At 38.7% G+C, this 17098-nt stretch overlaps 1 protein-coding gene and 1 pseudogene across 1 annotated transcript in view; one reads left to right on the top strand and one right to left on the bottom strand.

The window, feature by feature from the left end:
* The window catches only part of ARMC4 (armadillo repeat containing 4), a 279552-nt gene that overhangs the window by 142898 nt on the left and 119556 nt on the right, over positions 1 to 17098 (top strand). The window contains exon 16 of the mRNA XM_006887089.1: positions 10020 to 10134. Coding sequence (XP_006887151.1) covers positions 10020 to 10134 — 115 coding nt within the window. The remainder of the gene's footprint in view (positions 1 to 10019; positions 10135 to 17098) is intronic.
* LOC102843247 lies at positions 4973 to 5344 on the bottom strand (annotated as a pseudogene).

The following is a 17098-nucleotide window of genomic DNA, read 5'->3' as shown; positions in this document are numbered from 1 at the left end:
GGTCTCCATACATCATTGCTCTTCAGTACTTTGTAGAGGTCCTTGACAGCAGACTTTCCCAATGTAACTAGTCTTATGATTTCCTGGCTGCTGGTACCAAGAGTGTTGATTGTGGAGCCAAGAAAACTAAAACTGTTAACAATCTCAATCTCTTCACCATGTATCATAATGCTGCCAAGTGGCCCAGTGGTAAGAATCTTTGTTTTCTTGATGTTGAGCTTCAGTCTACATTGAAGGCTATAGTTCCTGACCTTCTGTAGCAAGCGCTTCAGGTCTTCCTCAGTTTCAGCAAGCTGGGTTGTGTCATCTGCTAATGCAGGTGTTGATGATTCTTCCTCCCATCCTGATTTCACATTCCTCCTCATAGAGCCCAGCCTCCTGGGTGATCTGTTCTGCATATAGATTGAAAATGTATGGAGATAGGCCACATCCCTGGTGTACACCATTCCCAATTTTGAAAGGCATCCAGATCAGCAAAGATGGTTAAACTGTTGCTATATGCAGATGATATGATAGTGCACACAGAAAACTCCAAGGACTCAACAACAAAAAACCAACAAAAACTGTTAGAGCTAGTATATTGATTTAGTAGAGTGGCAAGATACAAGATCAATATCCAAAAATCAAAGGGATTCCTCTATAGTAACAAAGAGAACTCAGAAAAGGAAACCAAGACAGAAATACCATTTACAATTGCCAACCACAAATTAAAATACTTGGGAGTGAACCTAGCTAGAGACACAAAAGACCTGTACAAAGAAAACTACAGAACATTTTTCCCTGTTCTTGGATAGGAAGGCCCAATGTTGTGAAAATGGCAATCCCACCAAAAGTAATCTACATGTTCAATGCAATGCCAATACAGATACGAATTAATTTTTCAAGGAGGTTGAAAGGGGAAATTTTCTAGCTTATTTGGAAAGAGACCTGGAATATTGAGTGACAATAAGAAATGCAAATCAAAACCACAATGAGATACTATTTCACTCCAGTAGCAGTGGCAAAGTTTAACAGAACAGCAATTAATAAATGTTGGAGAGGATGTTGTGAAATAAGAACTCTTATACATTGTTGGTGGGATTATAAAATGGTACAACCACTCTGGAAGGCAGTTTGACCTTTCCTCAAAAAGCTGAACATAGAAATTCCATATTACACAGCTATACCACTGCTTGGAATATACCCTGAGAAAATGAGAACTGAGGCACAGAAACATATACAGCAATGTTCATAACAGCGTTATTCCATCGCAAGAACATGGAAATAGTTCAAATGGGATGGACTGAGAAATTATGTTACATTCACACAATGGAATACTACACAGCAGCAATAATTTTGTAAATCGCTACCTAACGTGGGAAGGACTGGAGAGTATTATTGTAGGTGAACTCAGTCTCATAAGGACATCATATAATCTATAAGACCGTTATTATAGAATGAATATGAGGATCCAAAACGGGGGGCTTAATGATAGGGTTACATGATTTGATGGGTGGAGAGGGTGTGGGTAAGAGAAAGGGAAAAGACCCGGTGTGAAAAACAATGTATATAAACTTAATCAAGTTTGTAAGTAAAGCCAGTATAAAATAAAAGAAAAATAAAAATGGAAGGCCCTGCTAAAAGCATTATATTTGACCCACTCTCATATAATACTAGTTATCAGTGCAGTTTTCAGCAGCTACTGTGAAATTTTTAGAGAACATGCAAAGTTTTGGTTTCAAAATAAATTTACTGACATTACCATAAAGTACCTCTATGATCTTAGTTGTTGTTATAATGTAAGCCCTGGTTATTCACATTTATTCATATATGTGACCTCAGTGGTTAGGGATCCAGACTTCTGGTAAAGGTTAACCTAACAATAGAGACCAGGAAACATAATAGCAGCTGCATATTTTTTTAGGATGTGTTTGTGTGCATGCATGTATGTTTCAAACTAACCAGAATATGAAAATGTACTCAATTTGGTTTTAGCTATTTTTCTGTCATCGAGGGTAATTTATTTTTCTAGTAAAGTCAAAGAGTTTGCAGACAGCTTTGTTTCTGTAATTGCAAAATTTTGGTATAACATTGAAAGAGCTAACATGCTTTGGAAGTGAATTCAGAGCAAGATGCTAAGAAAATTAAAGACCTGTTCAGAAAGGGACACTGGTGTAAAATAAGACCACCTGTAAATCTGTCCTCACAGCTGTTTGTCAGTTTGTCATTTTGTGTTAGCTGTGTATCGCTGTGATGCTGGAAGCAATGCCCTTATATTTCAAATACCAGCAGAGTCACCCAAGCTGGCAAGTTTCAGTGGAGTTTCCACACAAAGACATTTAGAAAGATCTGGTGATCCACTTTAAAATAGTAGCCAATGAAAATCTTATTAATCAAGAGAACACTGTCTAACCCACTTGGACCCATCACAACGAGGGCTCAGTTGCTGAAAGCCAGCTTTGTATTTGGTGATGCAGGGTGTCAATGAGGGCAAAAAAAGGCCCTTGGTGAGAAGAATGGACACAATAGCTGCAACAGTAGAGCAAGATTTCATTCTATTGTATTTAAAGTTGTCATGAGTTGGAGTGAACTCTATAGCATTTATCTTTCTCCCTCTACAAACCCATTATTATCTATCCAAAAAGCAATAAAGTAGTAATAAAGAGATTTTATGAAAATGCTCTTAGAGACAGAATTAGTTTTGAATGAGTATTTTGTACACATGAGGTTTAAAAATTATTTATGTCAGCAGAAATTTCTGATTAGTAGAAAAAGGAGTAAGCAGAGACTGTCTTGTTGCATGTTCACTGGCTATACTGGTATATGCTAAGCATGGCGACCAGCATACGACAAGTCAATTCTTGACAAGTCAATTGCACAGTGATGGGGGGCAAAGAGGAGATGGGAAATGGCATGTGACTAGAAAGTGATATGATTAGCAGGACAAGGGACATCACAATTCAATAGAAGCTTAAAGGAAGGAAAAACCAGATGATCCATGGAATAAATTTCTTCTAAACCTTCAAAGATGAAATACTAATGGAAAAAAAATGCTTGAGAAGAGGTTATCTATGCTGGTGGTTATTGTTGTTATGTGTCTTCAAGTAATTTACAACTCATAGCGACCCTATGTACAATAGCCCTAAACCCTGCTGCTCTATCTTGTGCTAATCTTATTGTCTCTGACACACCTACTCCGATTACCCCAGTCACTGAATCAATCCATCCTCTCTTGCTCTGTCCCTCCACTCTCCCAAGCATGATGTCCGTCTCCAAGAATGATGCATAAATTCATGTATCTTGATAAGTTTGCATTAAACTCCATTCTACTGCCATATTTATTACAATAAAGTGGTATGTTTCTCTCCTAAAAGGGAGTTCTGTTGGTAAAGTGGTTAAGCGCTTGGCTGCGAAGACAAAGCTTCCTAGTTGAAGCCACATTCCATTGGAGAAATATGTGACAGTCTGCTTTTGTAAAGATCACAGGGTTGAAAACCTTATGGGGCAGTTCTGCTCTCTCCTATGGGATCACTATGAGTTGGAATCAGCTCTCTGGAAACGTATTTGGTTTTTGGAGTTATTTATCTCCCACACTTCCATGTGATTTACAGTCTTGGAAACCTAGTGGAGGGTCAGCTATAAGTCAGTTCTCACTCAATGGCAATGAATTTGTGTTTTGAGACACTAGACTTTAGTTCCCTGAAAGACAATTAAAATCTTCATCTTTGGTGAGCCTGGCATTAAGTGTTTTGTAGATGGTCAAGAAACGTTTCATGAGCAAATGTTCAAATATAGTGAATTGAGGAGAATAAACTAACTCACTTGAAATGCTAAATACTGAGCCCAGGAATTGGGATTTAATATCATGCAGGCATTGGGAAGCCATTGGAAACTTTTCCTCATGCGAGTGACCTTTTGGTTGTGAATCACTCCACAAGTGTTGATTGAGTGTGTTGTGTGTTATAATGGCCAGATGAATGTTCTTGGGAAGGTTCGTTTCACAGAGATTTATATGATAGATTGGAATTGAGAAAAACTGAAAGGCACAAAACCAAGTTATACAAGCTATGTAGTGAGTTGTGGAGTTGGCCCGGATTCATGGTTACCTTATGCGTAATGGAACAGAGGATTGCCTGGTTTTGCATCATTTTTATGGTGGCTGGTATGTGTGAATGCATTCATTGCTGAAGCTATTTTGCCAATTTATCTCACTGAAGGAATCCCCTCATTTTCACTTATTTCTCTACTTTATCAGTCAGGATGTCCTTTCCTAGAGATTGTGTCAAATATGTATCAAATTTAAGTGATCTGGAGCCCCTCCAGCCTCTGGTTGGATTACTTCCAGGACTTAGAATCAGTTCATTCCACTTTGACTTCCTGCTGAGAAGCTGCCTTTGTTACCCCAGATATACTGAATCAGAATATATGTCTTTTTTTTTTTTTTAACAAAGTACATGTTTACATCCTCAAAATCTGCTCCGGGGTTTGAAAAATCCCAACTTGTTCTCAGTAAGTGTGTGAGTGAAGAGAGGAGTAAACAGATGTGGGGACATTATTAGATTTTTACCAATATAATATCCCATAAGCTTATCTTGTGTTCCCCCTTTAAAAAACAAACAAACATACATTTTTCCATTTGCCACAGAACAAACTGACATTAAAAACTGTTTAGAAGAACATTTCAATTCGAAGGAGGTTGGGGAGAACACTTTCCGCTGCAGAAGACCTTCTGTGTCTCTTCACACTATTAATATCACTATTCTTCCTTGATATAGATTCCTGTGGAAAACTTGTCGGAAAATTTGCCAAAGCCAGGAGATGAATAATAAAGCGTGTCCTACTTAGTTACTTGGAAACTCAGTTGACAGCTTTGGCCCCAATCTTGCTAAGTATCTTTGAACTAGAGAACTCCTTAGCCCTTAGCTTGAGCTGCTGCCCAGTGTCTTAAACTGTACTGGGGTCCCATCCGTGCCTCTTCGGCCCCCGGTGGGTGCTAGTCATCAAAGTCTGGGATGTCGTCATAGGAGTAGCCCCGGTAACCTTTGGACGCGTAGTAGGTGATGCGCAGGTGGTAGAAGCCCAGCAGAAACACCAGAATGATCAGGATCAGCACTGGAAGGGCCCGGTCTGCCCCTCCCCCCCCTTTGCTGATGTAGCCTGCCAGCAGGAGGGAGCCGATGATGATGAGAAAGGCGCCGATCAAGAAGAGCACAGTGCCAAGGGCAATGGCTTTGTAAGGGATCTTAGGTGGGCTTTTCTTAAACTGAAGGTCAATATAGCCATCGTCTGTGGAAAGTCTTGAGTATTTCACTTTACTACTGGGAATCCCAGCAGCCAGGTTGGTACGAGACGGCATCATAACACATTGACACGGCTACAGTCCGAGGCCGCGCCACCCGGCGCCTGCCACCTCGCCCTGCTCGGCCCAGAATATATATGTCTTTTAAAATTTTTATTTATCATGATTTGAAAGTTTGCATATTATAATTTGAGTTTGTTTTTTTGTTGTTGTTTTTTTTGAGAGTGAAAAGGCAAATTCTCAGCAGCTGGTGGAACAAAAGTGGTTCAGATGTCTGATTTCTTCTAAGACTTTTTCATTCTTCTGGCAGTCCATGTGGTATGTGCTGCTGATTTCTCTCTCTCATTGTCATCATATTGGGGTCAACTTATAGCTGACCCCCAACTAGGCTTCCAAGCCTGTAAATCACATGGGAAATTACTGCCCACCTGTCTCCCAGGGAGCTGCTAGTGGTTCAGATTGGCAGAGAAGTACTGCATAACTCTCTACTGACTACACGTCATTGATAGTAGTAAAGGGACTTGGGTGCTGTCAGTGAGAATGAAAGAAACTAGAACAGATGACTGAACTACAGTGACTAAAACCCAGAATTGACTCATTTGATATAGGGGTAAAGAACAGAAAAGGACATGGTTAAAAGTTTGCTGACTGATGTTTTCTGATGCTACCTCCAACTTTCTTAGTTCTTGCATTTAAAAAAAAATTCTGATTCAAGGTTACTTCTCTACTGTGTTACCATTCCACTCTACTTTACCGCCAGAAATTGAAACAGAAATTAGAAGAGGCTATTGCACTATGTATATCATTGCTGATACGAGATATATGTTGGTTGAAAGAATACAAGAAGAATGTCTATTTGTGCTTTACTGACTATACAAAGGCATCTGACTGTATGGATCACAACAAGTTATGGCTAACATTGAGAAGAATCCCAAAACACTTAATTGTGCTCATGCAAATCTTGCACCTAGACCAAGAGGCTGTTGTACAAAACAGAGCAAGGGAACACTACAAGGTTTATAATTAAGAAAGGTGTGTGCAGGGTGTATCCTCTCTTTTCAATGTGTATGCTGAGCAAATTATCCAAGAAGCTGGACTCTACAAAGAAGAATGTGGCATCAGGATTGGAGGAAGGCACATCAATAACATTGATTATGCTGATGACACAATCTTTGTTGCTCAAAGTTTGGAGGACTTGAAGCACTTGCTGTAGAAGGTTAAGCACTGTACCCTCCAATATGGACTGCATCTCAAGGGGGGGAAAGTCTCGAAATGAAAGAAAGACTGAAATGGTCAACTTCATCTTACTGGGATCCAAGATCAATACCCTTGGTACCAGTAGTCAGGAGATCAGGAAATGTATTGTTTTGGGAAAGTCACAAGTCAGAGACCTCTCCAAATTATTGAGGAGCAATGATGTCTGTCTGAGGACTAAGGTGTCCCTGATTTAGGCAATATTCTTTTCAATCACTTAATATTTACTTCAGAGCTCGACAATGAATAAGGATTACAGAAGAGGAATTGATGTCTTTGAACAGTAGTGTTGGAGGTGAGTACTGAATATCTCATGGACTGACAAAAGAACAAACAAATATGTCTTGGAAAAAAATGCAGCCAGAGTACTCCTTGGAGGCAAAAATGATAAAGTTTGGTCTCACATACTTGGGGCATGTTGATAGGAGAAGGACATCATGCTTAGAAAGGGAGAACATCAGTGAAAGAGGGGAAGACCCTCTACATTGATTGACACAGTGACTGCTGTAATGGGTTTGAGTGTATAAGAAATCGTGAGGCTGGGATAGGATAGGACAGGGTTCAGATCTGTTGTGCACAGGGTCGCTGTGGGTTATAGTCTGTTTGATAGTATCTAACAATAGGTGATCCAACTGAATGTGAAATATCAAACAATATCATTAATACCACATGCAAGCAAAATACTGCTGAAGATCACTCAAAAACAGCTAGGGGGAAAAAAACCCAACAAATAAACCAACAAAAAACCAGCTAGAACAGTAACATAGATAGGAAACTGCCATAAGTTCAAGTGAGATTTAGATGAGGTTGTGGCACCAGGATCCTAGCTGAAAGTAAGCAACAGACCTGTTTTGGAGAGGGTGCAGCTGAAGTAGTCTTTGGAGGCTAGAATGGTGAGGCTATACCTCACATACTTTGGGCATGTTGCTAGGAGGTGCTACTCCTTGGAGATGGACATGATGCTGGGAAGGGCGGAGGGTCGACAAAGGAGAGGAAGACCTTCAACCAGGTGAATTGACACAGTGACTGCTGCAATGGGCTCTTATGTGTCAGGAAGTGTGAGGATGGCGCAGGATAGAAAAGGTTTTGGATCTTTTGTCCATGGGGTCACTATGAGTCATACTTGACTTGATGGCACCTAACAGCAATAATTCTTCTCTGTGAGTCTCCACTCACAGCAACCCTGAGCAGGGTTTCTGAGGATATAATCATAAGAGAAAAAAGACTACTCGTTCAGCTTTCTCTTGACCCACTGGTGAAATTAACCCTTTGAAAAAGCTTGGCCTTTCATTTAGCAACAAAACACATTATAGACTGTGCTACCTGAGTTCCCTGGATTTCTGTTTTGTTGTTTGTTAATGGGGAGAAATCTCTTGTCATTGAACTAAGCAACTGTTAAAATTTTCTATGATTTGGGGTAAGCAGTGGAAACAAGTAGATTTATTTTTCACTAGATTTACAATACAAAGTGTGTGTGTGTGTGTGTGTGTGTGTGTGTGTGATTAATTGTGAAATTTTGCCTGGGTCGTAGTCCAGAACTGTATTCTTTTCGCTGTTGTTAACCAGAAAAGGAATGCCTTCCAAATGATTTCTACTTTAATGAGAAATGATGTCTAGCAGCATGTGGTTAAATATTACTAACACATATTTTACTGATAAATATATGAGAGGGAGTTCTGTTGACTTAGTGGTAAGGAATTGTGCTGCCAATCCAAAGGTATGTGGTACAAACCCATCCGCTGCTCTATGGGAGAAAGATGGGCAATTTCCTTCCATATGATTTAACTCCCACTGAAAACCTGCTGGAGGGTCCGCTCTGAATCAGTTCTGACTTCACGGTACATAACAACAAAAATGTAAATTTTACTATTAAATTTATGAGAGTAGGTCAAACCATCATTCATTATATGCTTGAAATATGAAAAGAAAATGCACACAGACCCATAAAATTCAAACCTACTGTTGTTGAAATGAGTTTGACTCATCATGACCCTCCATCGAGTTTCTAAGGCTGTAAATCTTTCCAGTACGAGACAGCATATATTTCTACAAAGGTGTGGCTGGCAGATTCAAACTGCTGACCTTTGCATTGTCAGCCTGACATGCTTTGCACTATGCTACCACAGTTCCTCAGAGACCCAGAGGATAGCTTAATTACATCTTCAGTCGGCTACTTTAACTTGATTTTTTAGAGTAAATTCATGATTGTGTAACTTTTTTGTTAGTCATCGTCATATAAGCTGATTTTATAATTAAGAAGGAAGATGTTTGTCTCCAAATCACATGACAGAAAACTTCAGGTCATGAAAAACATTTAGTTAAACTTCAGGTTAAAATACTTTCTCAATGCATTTGCGTTTTTCCCCTTAGTAAATGTAATTTTTTAAAAAATATACAAGGGAGTTTATATTTTATATGGGTTATTTGCATCATCATTTTATGCAAAGCTGATATTCTACTTGGAACCCTTGGAATAACCCATTTCTCTTTTTTCTGGGAAACTCATCTCAGATAATCAAGAAACGTAGATGTTTTTGCATCAATTTTCAAGAAAGAATTTGAGTGGCATTTAAAGCTAATAGTATTTATCATATTTGTGGTTGAAAACTACATGTGTTTAGCTCAACTGGAGATTAAAAATCAAAGGAATTTTGATGTTCTTTATCTTTTTTCATCTGCTTTGAGTTTAACATCTCTTTCTGAACAAAGCCATGTTTGTAAAGGATATTAAGTTTTGTTTGGCCTTCCTCTCCACTGGAAGAACTCAGTGGACCTTAATGGGAGGTTATGCTCCCTAGACTGATTGATATATAAACAGAGGACAGATGGCATAGAGATGACTCTGATGATAATTCATTTTTCAGCTAGTCATGAAGATATTTTGATTACAGTGTGTTTAAGTAATTATAACACAGTATGCGATGTCAGTCGCTGGTAAGGGAACACATGGAAAACAAGTTATGTGTTATTCGTGCCCAACAAAGGATGCAGTGTGGTTTAATGATTTTAATGCCTAACGTTAGATTAGGGCTGAAGGGGTTTAAAATGTGTCATACAGCACAGTGAGTAAAGTAAACCTAGACCAAATAAAAAAGGTAACTGCAAAGGTTTAAGGCATAAATATTTGTTTTGGAAAGTATTTAGATGTTAACGATATGAATGGGGCCAGTATTTTGAAATTTAGGTAAGAGGTGGTGTCTGGCTAATTAGAAAAAATGACATGGCTTGATTTTAGGTCTGCATGCCTCATAATTATCACACAGCTTGCTTGCTGTGTCATGAATTTAAAAATGGAAATCAGAAGACCAACCACTCAACAGCATGCAATACTATTGCTTTTCTGAAAGTTTTACAAAAACAAACATGCAAAATGTCCGAAAGAGAATGATAATTAACATCAAATAAATAGGTGAGATCATCTAAATTTTTGTTTACACCCATTCATTCCTGTGAATGCGTATCTTTTATATCCTGTGTTTTCTAATAGGATAATTGACAGATTAGATGGAGTTCGGCTCTTGTGGTCATTGCTTAAAAACCCCCACCCAGACGTGAAGGCCAGCGCGGCATGGGCCCTCTGTCCCTGCATTGAAAATGCTAAGGTAAGAACAGACTAGACCCTCATTCTAGAGCAGCTGGTACTATCCTGAGGAACATCACTATGCATACTAGTTGCTGTTTGTTCATTGTGACTTGTGGTGACACAATATTTGCAGATTAAAACTGCACCAGACTTTTATCCCAAAACAACATTTTGTAAATGAGGTAGAACTGCTGTATTTTTGGCTAGTGGTCAAGGGCTTAACCATTTGTACTACCCAAGGACTCCTGCTATTGTTTAAGAGGGTCTAGTGATGACTTTTGACTTACTCTTTGGCCAGAATTATCTTGTGGAAAGTAGTACTGAACCATTTTATGCAAAATGGTTTCTAAGCAATACGTCTTTTTCATTAACTTCAAAAGGTGAAGCTAAATTATTCTAAGACAGCAATGCTTCCAACGATCTAACTGGCTGGTGAAATGGGAAAAGTGCTCCAGGGAAACAAGGATGAAGAAAAAGTGACTGTTTTTTACCTGTTGAGTGATAGGAGATTGTCTGCATTTACCTGCTACTTACAGAGAGTAACGGCATGTTCAATGTGGTTGGTCCTATTATATTTATGGCCTGAGTGGAACATCCAAAATCGATTGCCATTAAATCAATTCCTATCTTTGGGGACCCTATGGGAGAGAGAACAGTGCCTCATAGAGTTTTCAAGGCTGTACATATTTATAGAAGCAGACCGCCCATTTTTCTCCTATGGTGTGGCTGGTGCACTTAAAACATCAATTTTTCAGTTAGCACCAAAATGCTTAACCACTGTGCCACCAGAGCTCCTTAATGACAGATCACTCAGTTCTTTATTACCTTGGAAAAGTCACATAATCTCACCAAAGTCCAGTCTTCTTATCTGTCAGTAAATCTGAAGTTTATTTTCCATTCTTTAATTGTAAATTTTACTGTTTTGTTTTTGTTATGTTCATTTAAAATTTTACTATAGGTTTTGGAATTTTCCTTTAAGATCATTGTTGCTAGAGATCTGTCTCTGTTGGGTATTTTTTTTTATCCAAGGCATTTTAACAAGACTCTAGATAAGTTTACATGACTCTATCATTCTCAATATTTGACTCCAGCTTTTCTTTTAAAGTGAATTGTAATGTATATTAGGAATAGAGGGGATCAACCTTCAACCTGTGAATGGAACCATTCTTAATAGCAGAGAGAGAAAAGTGTGTGTGTGCGTGTATGTGTGTGTGTGTTTGTAAAGGGACAGACAGACAGAGATAGAGGATAGAGGGCACTCTACCAGAGCCTCCTTGGGAAAAATATGTTGATGTGTAGGAACACGGGCAAACAGGGTGGTAGTATATTTGCATACCAAAGCAGCAATGAAAAAAATTAAATGTGTTTCAGCAATATATTCATCAATATAGCATAAACAGAAAGCAAAGGCAGAAACAGACATACAATGTGACTTCTCTGACAGAATTTTTTTAAAAACCAAAATGTAAACAATATTCTTTGTTGTTGTTGTTGTTGTTGTTATGTGCTGGTGAGTTGCCTACAACTCATAGCCACCCTATGTACAACAGCCCTAAACTGTGCTCTATCCTGTGCCAGTTGCACTGCCACAGAACACCCATCCCGAGTACCCCAGTCACCGAATCAATCCACCTCATAGAGGGTCTTCCCCTCCTGTGCTTTCCCTCCACCCTAGCAAGCATGATATCCTTTTCCAAGGACCAGTCAGTCCCTCCTTACAACATTTCCAAAGTATGTCAGACGAAGCCCCAGAATCCTTGCTTCCAAGGAGTAGCTTGGTTTAAACCTCTCTAGGATGAATCTGTTTGTTTTTCTAGCAGTCCATGGTATATTCAACACCTCTTCTCTAGCACCACAGCTCAAAGGCATCAATTCTCCTTATATGCTTCCAACTCTGATGCATGAAAAGTGACTGTAATATTCTTTAGTGAATGATAAAAATTACTAGGAAAGTTTGCTACCTATCTTAAAAGATCCATATTGATTGCTTGAACTAATCAGCCCAATAGTTCACTCATACAAAATGAACTACTAAGGATTACCAAACAGTGAAGGAAACCCAGTGGTATGAAGAAGAGCTCTGAAGCCTTAGTGCAGAAGGAGTGGCAACTCCTTAGGAAAAAGATGAACAATCTTCTCCTGTGAGATTTACAGCTGTGGAAACCAATGAGAGTCAGCTATGATGAGGAATTAGAATGAACACCAGCCTGAGAGAGAAATTTAATAAACACAACAAACTAGAAGAGTTACATATTGGAGATACCCTGCCAGTTGGCCATGGTGAGGAAAAGCAAGCAATGCCTACAGGGTGAGGAGTGAAGGGAGGCAACTTCATGGGATTCTCCATAGTAAACAAACTATGCAAGCAAATCCAGAGTAGAGCTAGGACACTAGATCTAAGAAAAGAAAGCACAGAAAGACAAATGTATCCTGGAAATCTCAGAGCAGGGAAGAAGATATAATCACCTTCCATGGGTGGTCCCTGACCACTGGGAGTGAGCAGGCCACAGAGATCAATAGAGCATGAGCAGTATCCCTCCAACTAGACCAGGTGCTGGATGCTCCTCAACTCATACTTGGTCAGGGGAAGGCCCTCACCGCTGGGGATAACCTACTGGAAGTATTCCAGCGCCCATCTTTGATGACCGGTGGAGCTCCCTTTCCCACCCAGTGACCAGCCTTTCCCTTATCACCTTGTCTACCCAAGAAGGACCATAATGTAAGCCCCCTTCCCCTTCACTTAGCCTCGTCCCACTCATGACTGATAACATTCATTCACTCTGTCCACTGACCCACCAGCTGCTCTACCCACCCAGCAAGTGGGAAGGCATGCCACCATGCTAATGGGCCAGCAAGTGGCAATGGCAGGCATCTGCCCCGCCCATTGTCCTCAACTAACCATGGTCAGCGGCAGCAGCTGTTTCCTCGTGCCACTGGACCAATAACAAAAGGAGTGGGCTAACCTCTGACCCTGACTCAGATGCATGGCTACACACTCTCCCACACTAACAGATAACCGGTAGCAGTGAGTACCCACCTCACCTGGCACTCTCCTCTGGTAAGTCATAGTTTGTGAGGCTGTGTTAACAGAAAATGATTGGCAGTGGTGTATGCCTGCCTTGCTTGTCATATCTGCCTGCTGCCCCACACACCTGGTGAATGCCAACGTGTGCTCTTGTCCCACCACACCAATGACTAGGGGTGACCACATACTCATGCCATTTTCCCTAGCTTCCAACACACTCCTGTGGTGATAGGTGGTCAATGCTCTCATTCTGCCAGACACCTGTCCCATCCATCCTGATAAAACAAAGGAAAACAACAACTACAACAAAAATCAGGACAAACAAAAATACAGTCAGTAAGTATATAAGTAAATAAAATAACACCTAATACCTCAGTGACAATAAAGAATGATAAATCATGTAAAGAAATGAAAGAAAATGACTCAAAACAAGAAAGCAAAAATACTGCATGGTGCCACTGTTGTAGAATGGGTCTGACATCAGGGTATGACAGAAAAAACTGGATAAATTATGTATGTGGTATTGAAACAGATGAGGGAAAGAACAGATTAGAGGTGATATATGATTGAGTATTATGGTTAGCACAGGAATCCAGAATTAAGGTTGCATAGAGAAGTATACTTGGGGTGGGGGGGTGGGGGGAAGGGATAGGGGAATTGTATATTAATGAAGGAATTTTTTTAAAAAAATTTTTTCAGAGGGGGGAGCGAACTGGTGGGAGGGGTGGGCAGGGAGAAAAGTGTGGCAATGAATGAATGGAAATCCATAACCTCTGTAAATGTCTATTAAAGTGAATTAAGAAAAAAGAAAAGCAAAAATAAAAAGAACATCTTCCTAAGAAATAAATCATAGAATTACCTGAGAAGATATTCAAAAGACACATTTCTCATTCTCAATGAGATCAAGGAAAACATTTAAAAAAACATAAATTTAGAAGATTCCAGGATAACAATCTAAGAACAATTACAGGCTCAATAGACAATTTGAAATAATTTCAAAACAACTAGAAATTTAGATCAGCAAAAATTATCAGAAATCCAAAATATCAGAAACTGAAAGGACACAGACATAGAATTAAATCAATGTAAGAAAAACCTCAGTGAAACAGGGAAAACCCCTTGATAAAATTAGAGTTAGGGTTAGGCTTAGGGTTAGGAACACGGAGATGTGCTAGAAACACATCAGGCAAACAATAATCAAGAGAACAATAATTTGGGGTAAAGTAAGCTTTTAATAAAACTTATGAGAGATGAGGGAGGACACTGTATCACAATTAAAGGGTAAATTCATCAAGAAGACATAAAAATAGTAAATACATATGAACCAAATACCATACTTCCAAAGTACATAAAACTATCTCTAACAGAATTTAAAAGAGGAAATAAACAATTCTACTATAATTGTAAGAGATTAAACTTTCTGATGATGAATAATGTAACTATTACCATTATATGATGAGTCATGTAAGTTTCAATAATGAATAGAACAATTAGTGAGAAACTCAGTTCTGAAGATCTAAAAACAATCAACCAACTAGATTTCACAGACAAAGACACTACCCAACAGCAGTACAGTACATATTCTTCTCTAGTGCATATGATTTTTCTTCTAAACAGACCCATATTTCGGACTACAAACCAAACCTCAAGAAATTGGAAAAACAGTCATAACACAAAGCATCTCTCTGGCCATAGTGCTACAAAGCTGAATTAAAAGTAACAAAAAGAGCAAGAAAAAAGATTAAATGTATGGAAACTGAGCATCAAGTTTCTTAAAAACTAGTAAATCATAAAAGAAATTTTAAAATTTTTAGCATCAAATGAGAATGAATAGACAATATATCAAAATCTTAGGACACAGCAAAAACAGTGCTCAGTGGAATATTTATAACAGTAGATGAGCACATTTAAAAAGAAGAAAGGACAGTAACATTTTAGTCATGATAGCAAACTGAAAGATAAGTGGTGACCTTCATGAATAGAGACCCCAAAATTCTAAACAATATTCTAACCAACAAAATGCAACAGCCTATAAAAAAAATATCATGATAAGGTGGAAATGCAAAAAATGGTTCAACATGAGAAAAATCAATCAACATAATTCATCCCATAAATAAAACAGAAGAAATAATCACATATTCATGTCAACCAGTGGAAAAAAGGCAGTTGATAAATTTCAACATACTTTCCTGATTTAAATAAAAAGTTCTCTGAAAAATAGGAATACATGGGGGGAATTTCCTAAACATAATTAAGGGCATATATTTATGCAAACCCAACAGCCAGCATTGTTCTCAACAGAGTTTGAACGCATTACTCTTCATAATGGGAAAGACACAAGGAATCTTATCTTCGCTACTCTTATTCAATATTGTACTAGAAGTCGTTGTTGTTGTTATGTGCCGTCGAGTTACCTGCTCATAGAGACCCTATGCACAACAGCCCTAAAACCTGCTCTATCCTGTGCCAATCTCACTGTCTCTGACACACCTATTCCCTTTACCCCAGTCACAGAATCAATCCATCTCATCAAGGGTCTTCCTCTCCTGTGCTGTCCCCCTCCACCCTCCCATCACTAGAAGTCATGGGGAGAAAACAAAGGAAGAAAGGGAGTATCCAATTCATTAGGGAGAAGTAAAACTAACGCTATTCACAGAAAACATGATCTGAAACAGACAACTCCAGAGATTCCACAAGAATGTTATCGGAACTCATAAGAGATTCAGCAAAGAAAGAAGATTCACCATTCTTAAATTAGTTGTATTCCTCTATACAAACAAGAATGTAAAACAGAAATCAAGAAAACAAGACCATTTATATATAATAGTCCTCCTCTCCCGATGGATAAAATACCAAGGACTATAATCAGGGATATGTAAGACTTAAACAAAGAAAACCACAAAACATAGTTACATACCAAGAGACCAAAAAAATGGGAAAATATTCTACACTCATGAGTGGGAAGACAGCACTATTAAAATGTTAATTTTAACTACCTAAAATGATATAAAGGGAGCTTTGGTGGCCTACTGGTTAGAAGCTACACTGGAATCCCTAAGGCATGTGGTTCAGATCCACCATCTGCTTCACTGTCTCTGAAAACCCACCAGAAGGTTAGCTATGGGTCAGATTTGACCCCAAAGTACACAACAACAACAATGTTATATATGACTATAATGCATTTTTGCTTGAGAACTCAGTATCCCTTTTTAGCAAAACAGAAAAATGACCTCCAACTTTTTGTGTGAAGAGGCTGTGAAGAGCTAAAGCAATGTTAAAGAACAAAGAAAGACCCTTTTTCACATTTCCAAATTACAGAACTTGCTATATAGCCACAGTAATTAAAACAGCCCTATATGGGCCCAATGACAGACACATACCAATGGAACAGATTGAGAACAAGAAGTAAAGACATTCTTTGACAGACAGCTAATCTTTTACAAAGGGTTGAAACCCATTGAAATGGGAAGAGACTGTCTCTTTAACAAATGGTACTGGCAAAACTAGATACGTATTTGCAGAAAAATATAATGGGATCTATTATACCATATGGAAAGCTTCATTCAAAATGAATTACAGATATAATTATTAAAACTAACACTACAAAGTTTCTGGAAAAGAAACTATAGGCAAAGGTAAAATAAAAAAAAAATAAACTCACTGCTGCTGAGTTTATTCCTACTCATAACAACCCTCCATTGGATTAAAGGCTATAAATCTTCATGGCCAATGACTTCCAAGTTTTCCCTTGCAGAGCCACTGCAGAGACTGGTAGATTCCAACCACTAGAGGCACTCTGCCTTCTGTCAGCAGCTCAGAATGCTCAGACAATAGACACTATCCTCACATCTGCAAGGAAGTCCTAGGAATCCAACTGTTACTAAAATATATGCAAGATTCTACTGAATATTATCCAAAAATTACTGGAACAGCCCATCAGCAGAGAACTGCTGGAAGT

This window comes from Elephantulus edwardii, unplaced genomic scaffold (genome assembly GCF_000299155.1).
Source record: "Elephantulus edwardii isolate Elephantulus edwardi_28Jun2011 unplaced genomic scaffold, EleEdw1.0 scaffold00054, whole genome shotgun sequence".
Lineage (NCBI taxonomy): Eukaryota > Metazoa > Chordata > Mammalia > Macroscelidea > Macroscelididae > Elephantulus > Elephantulus edwardii.
Note: the sequence above shows the minus strand (reverse complement) of the source record. Positions and strands in the feature narration are given on the sequence as shown.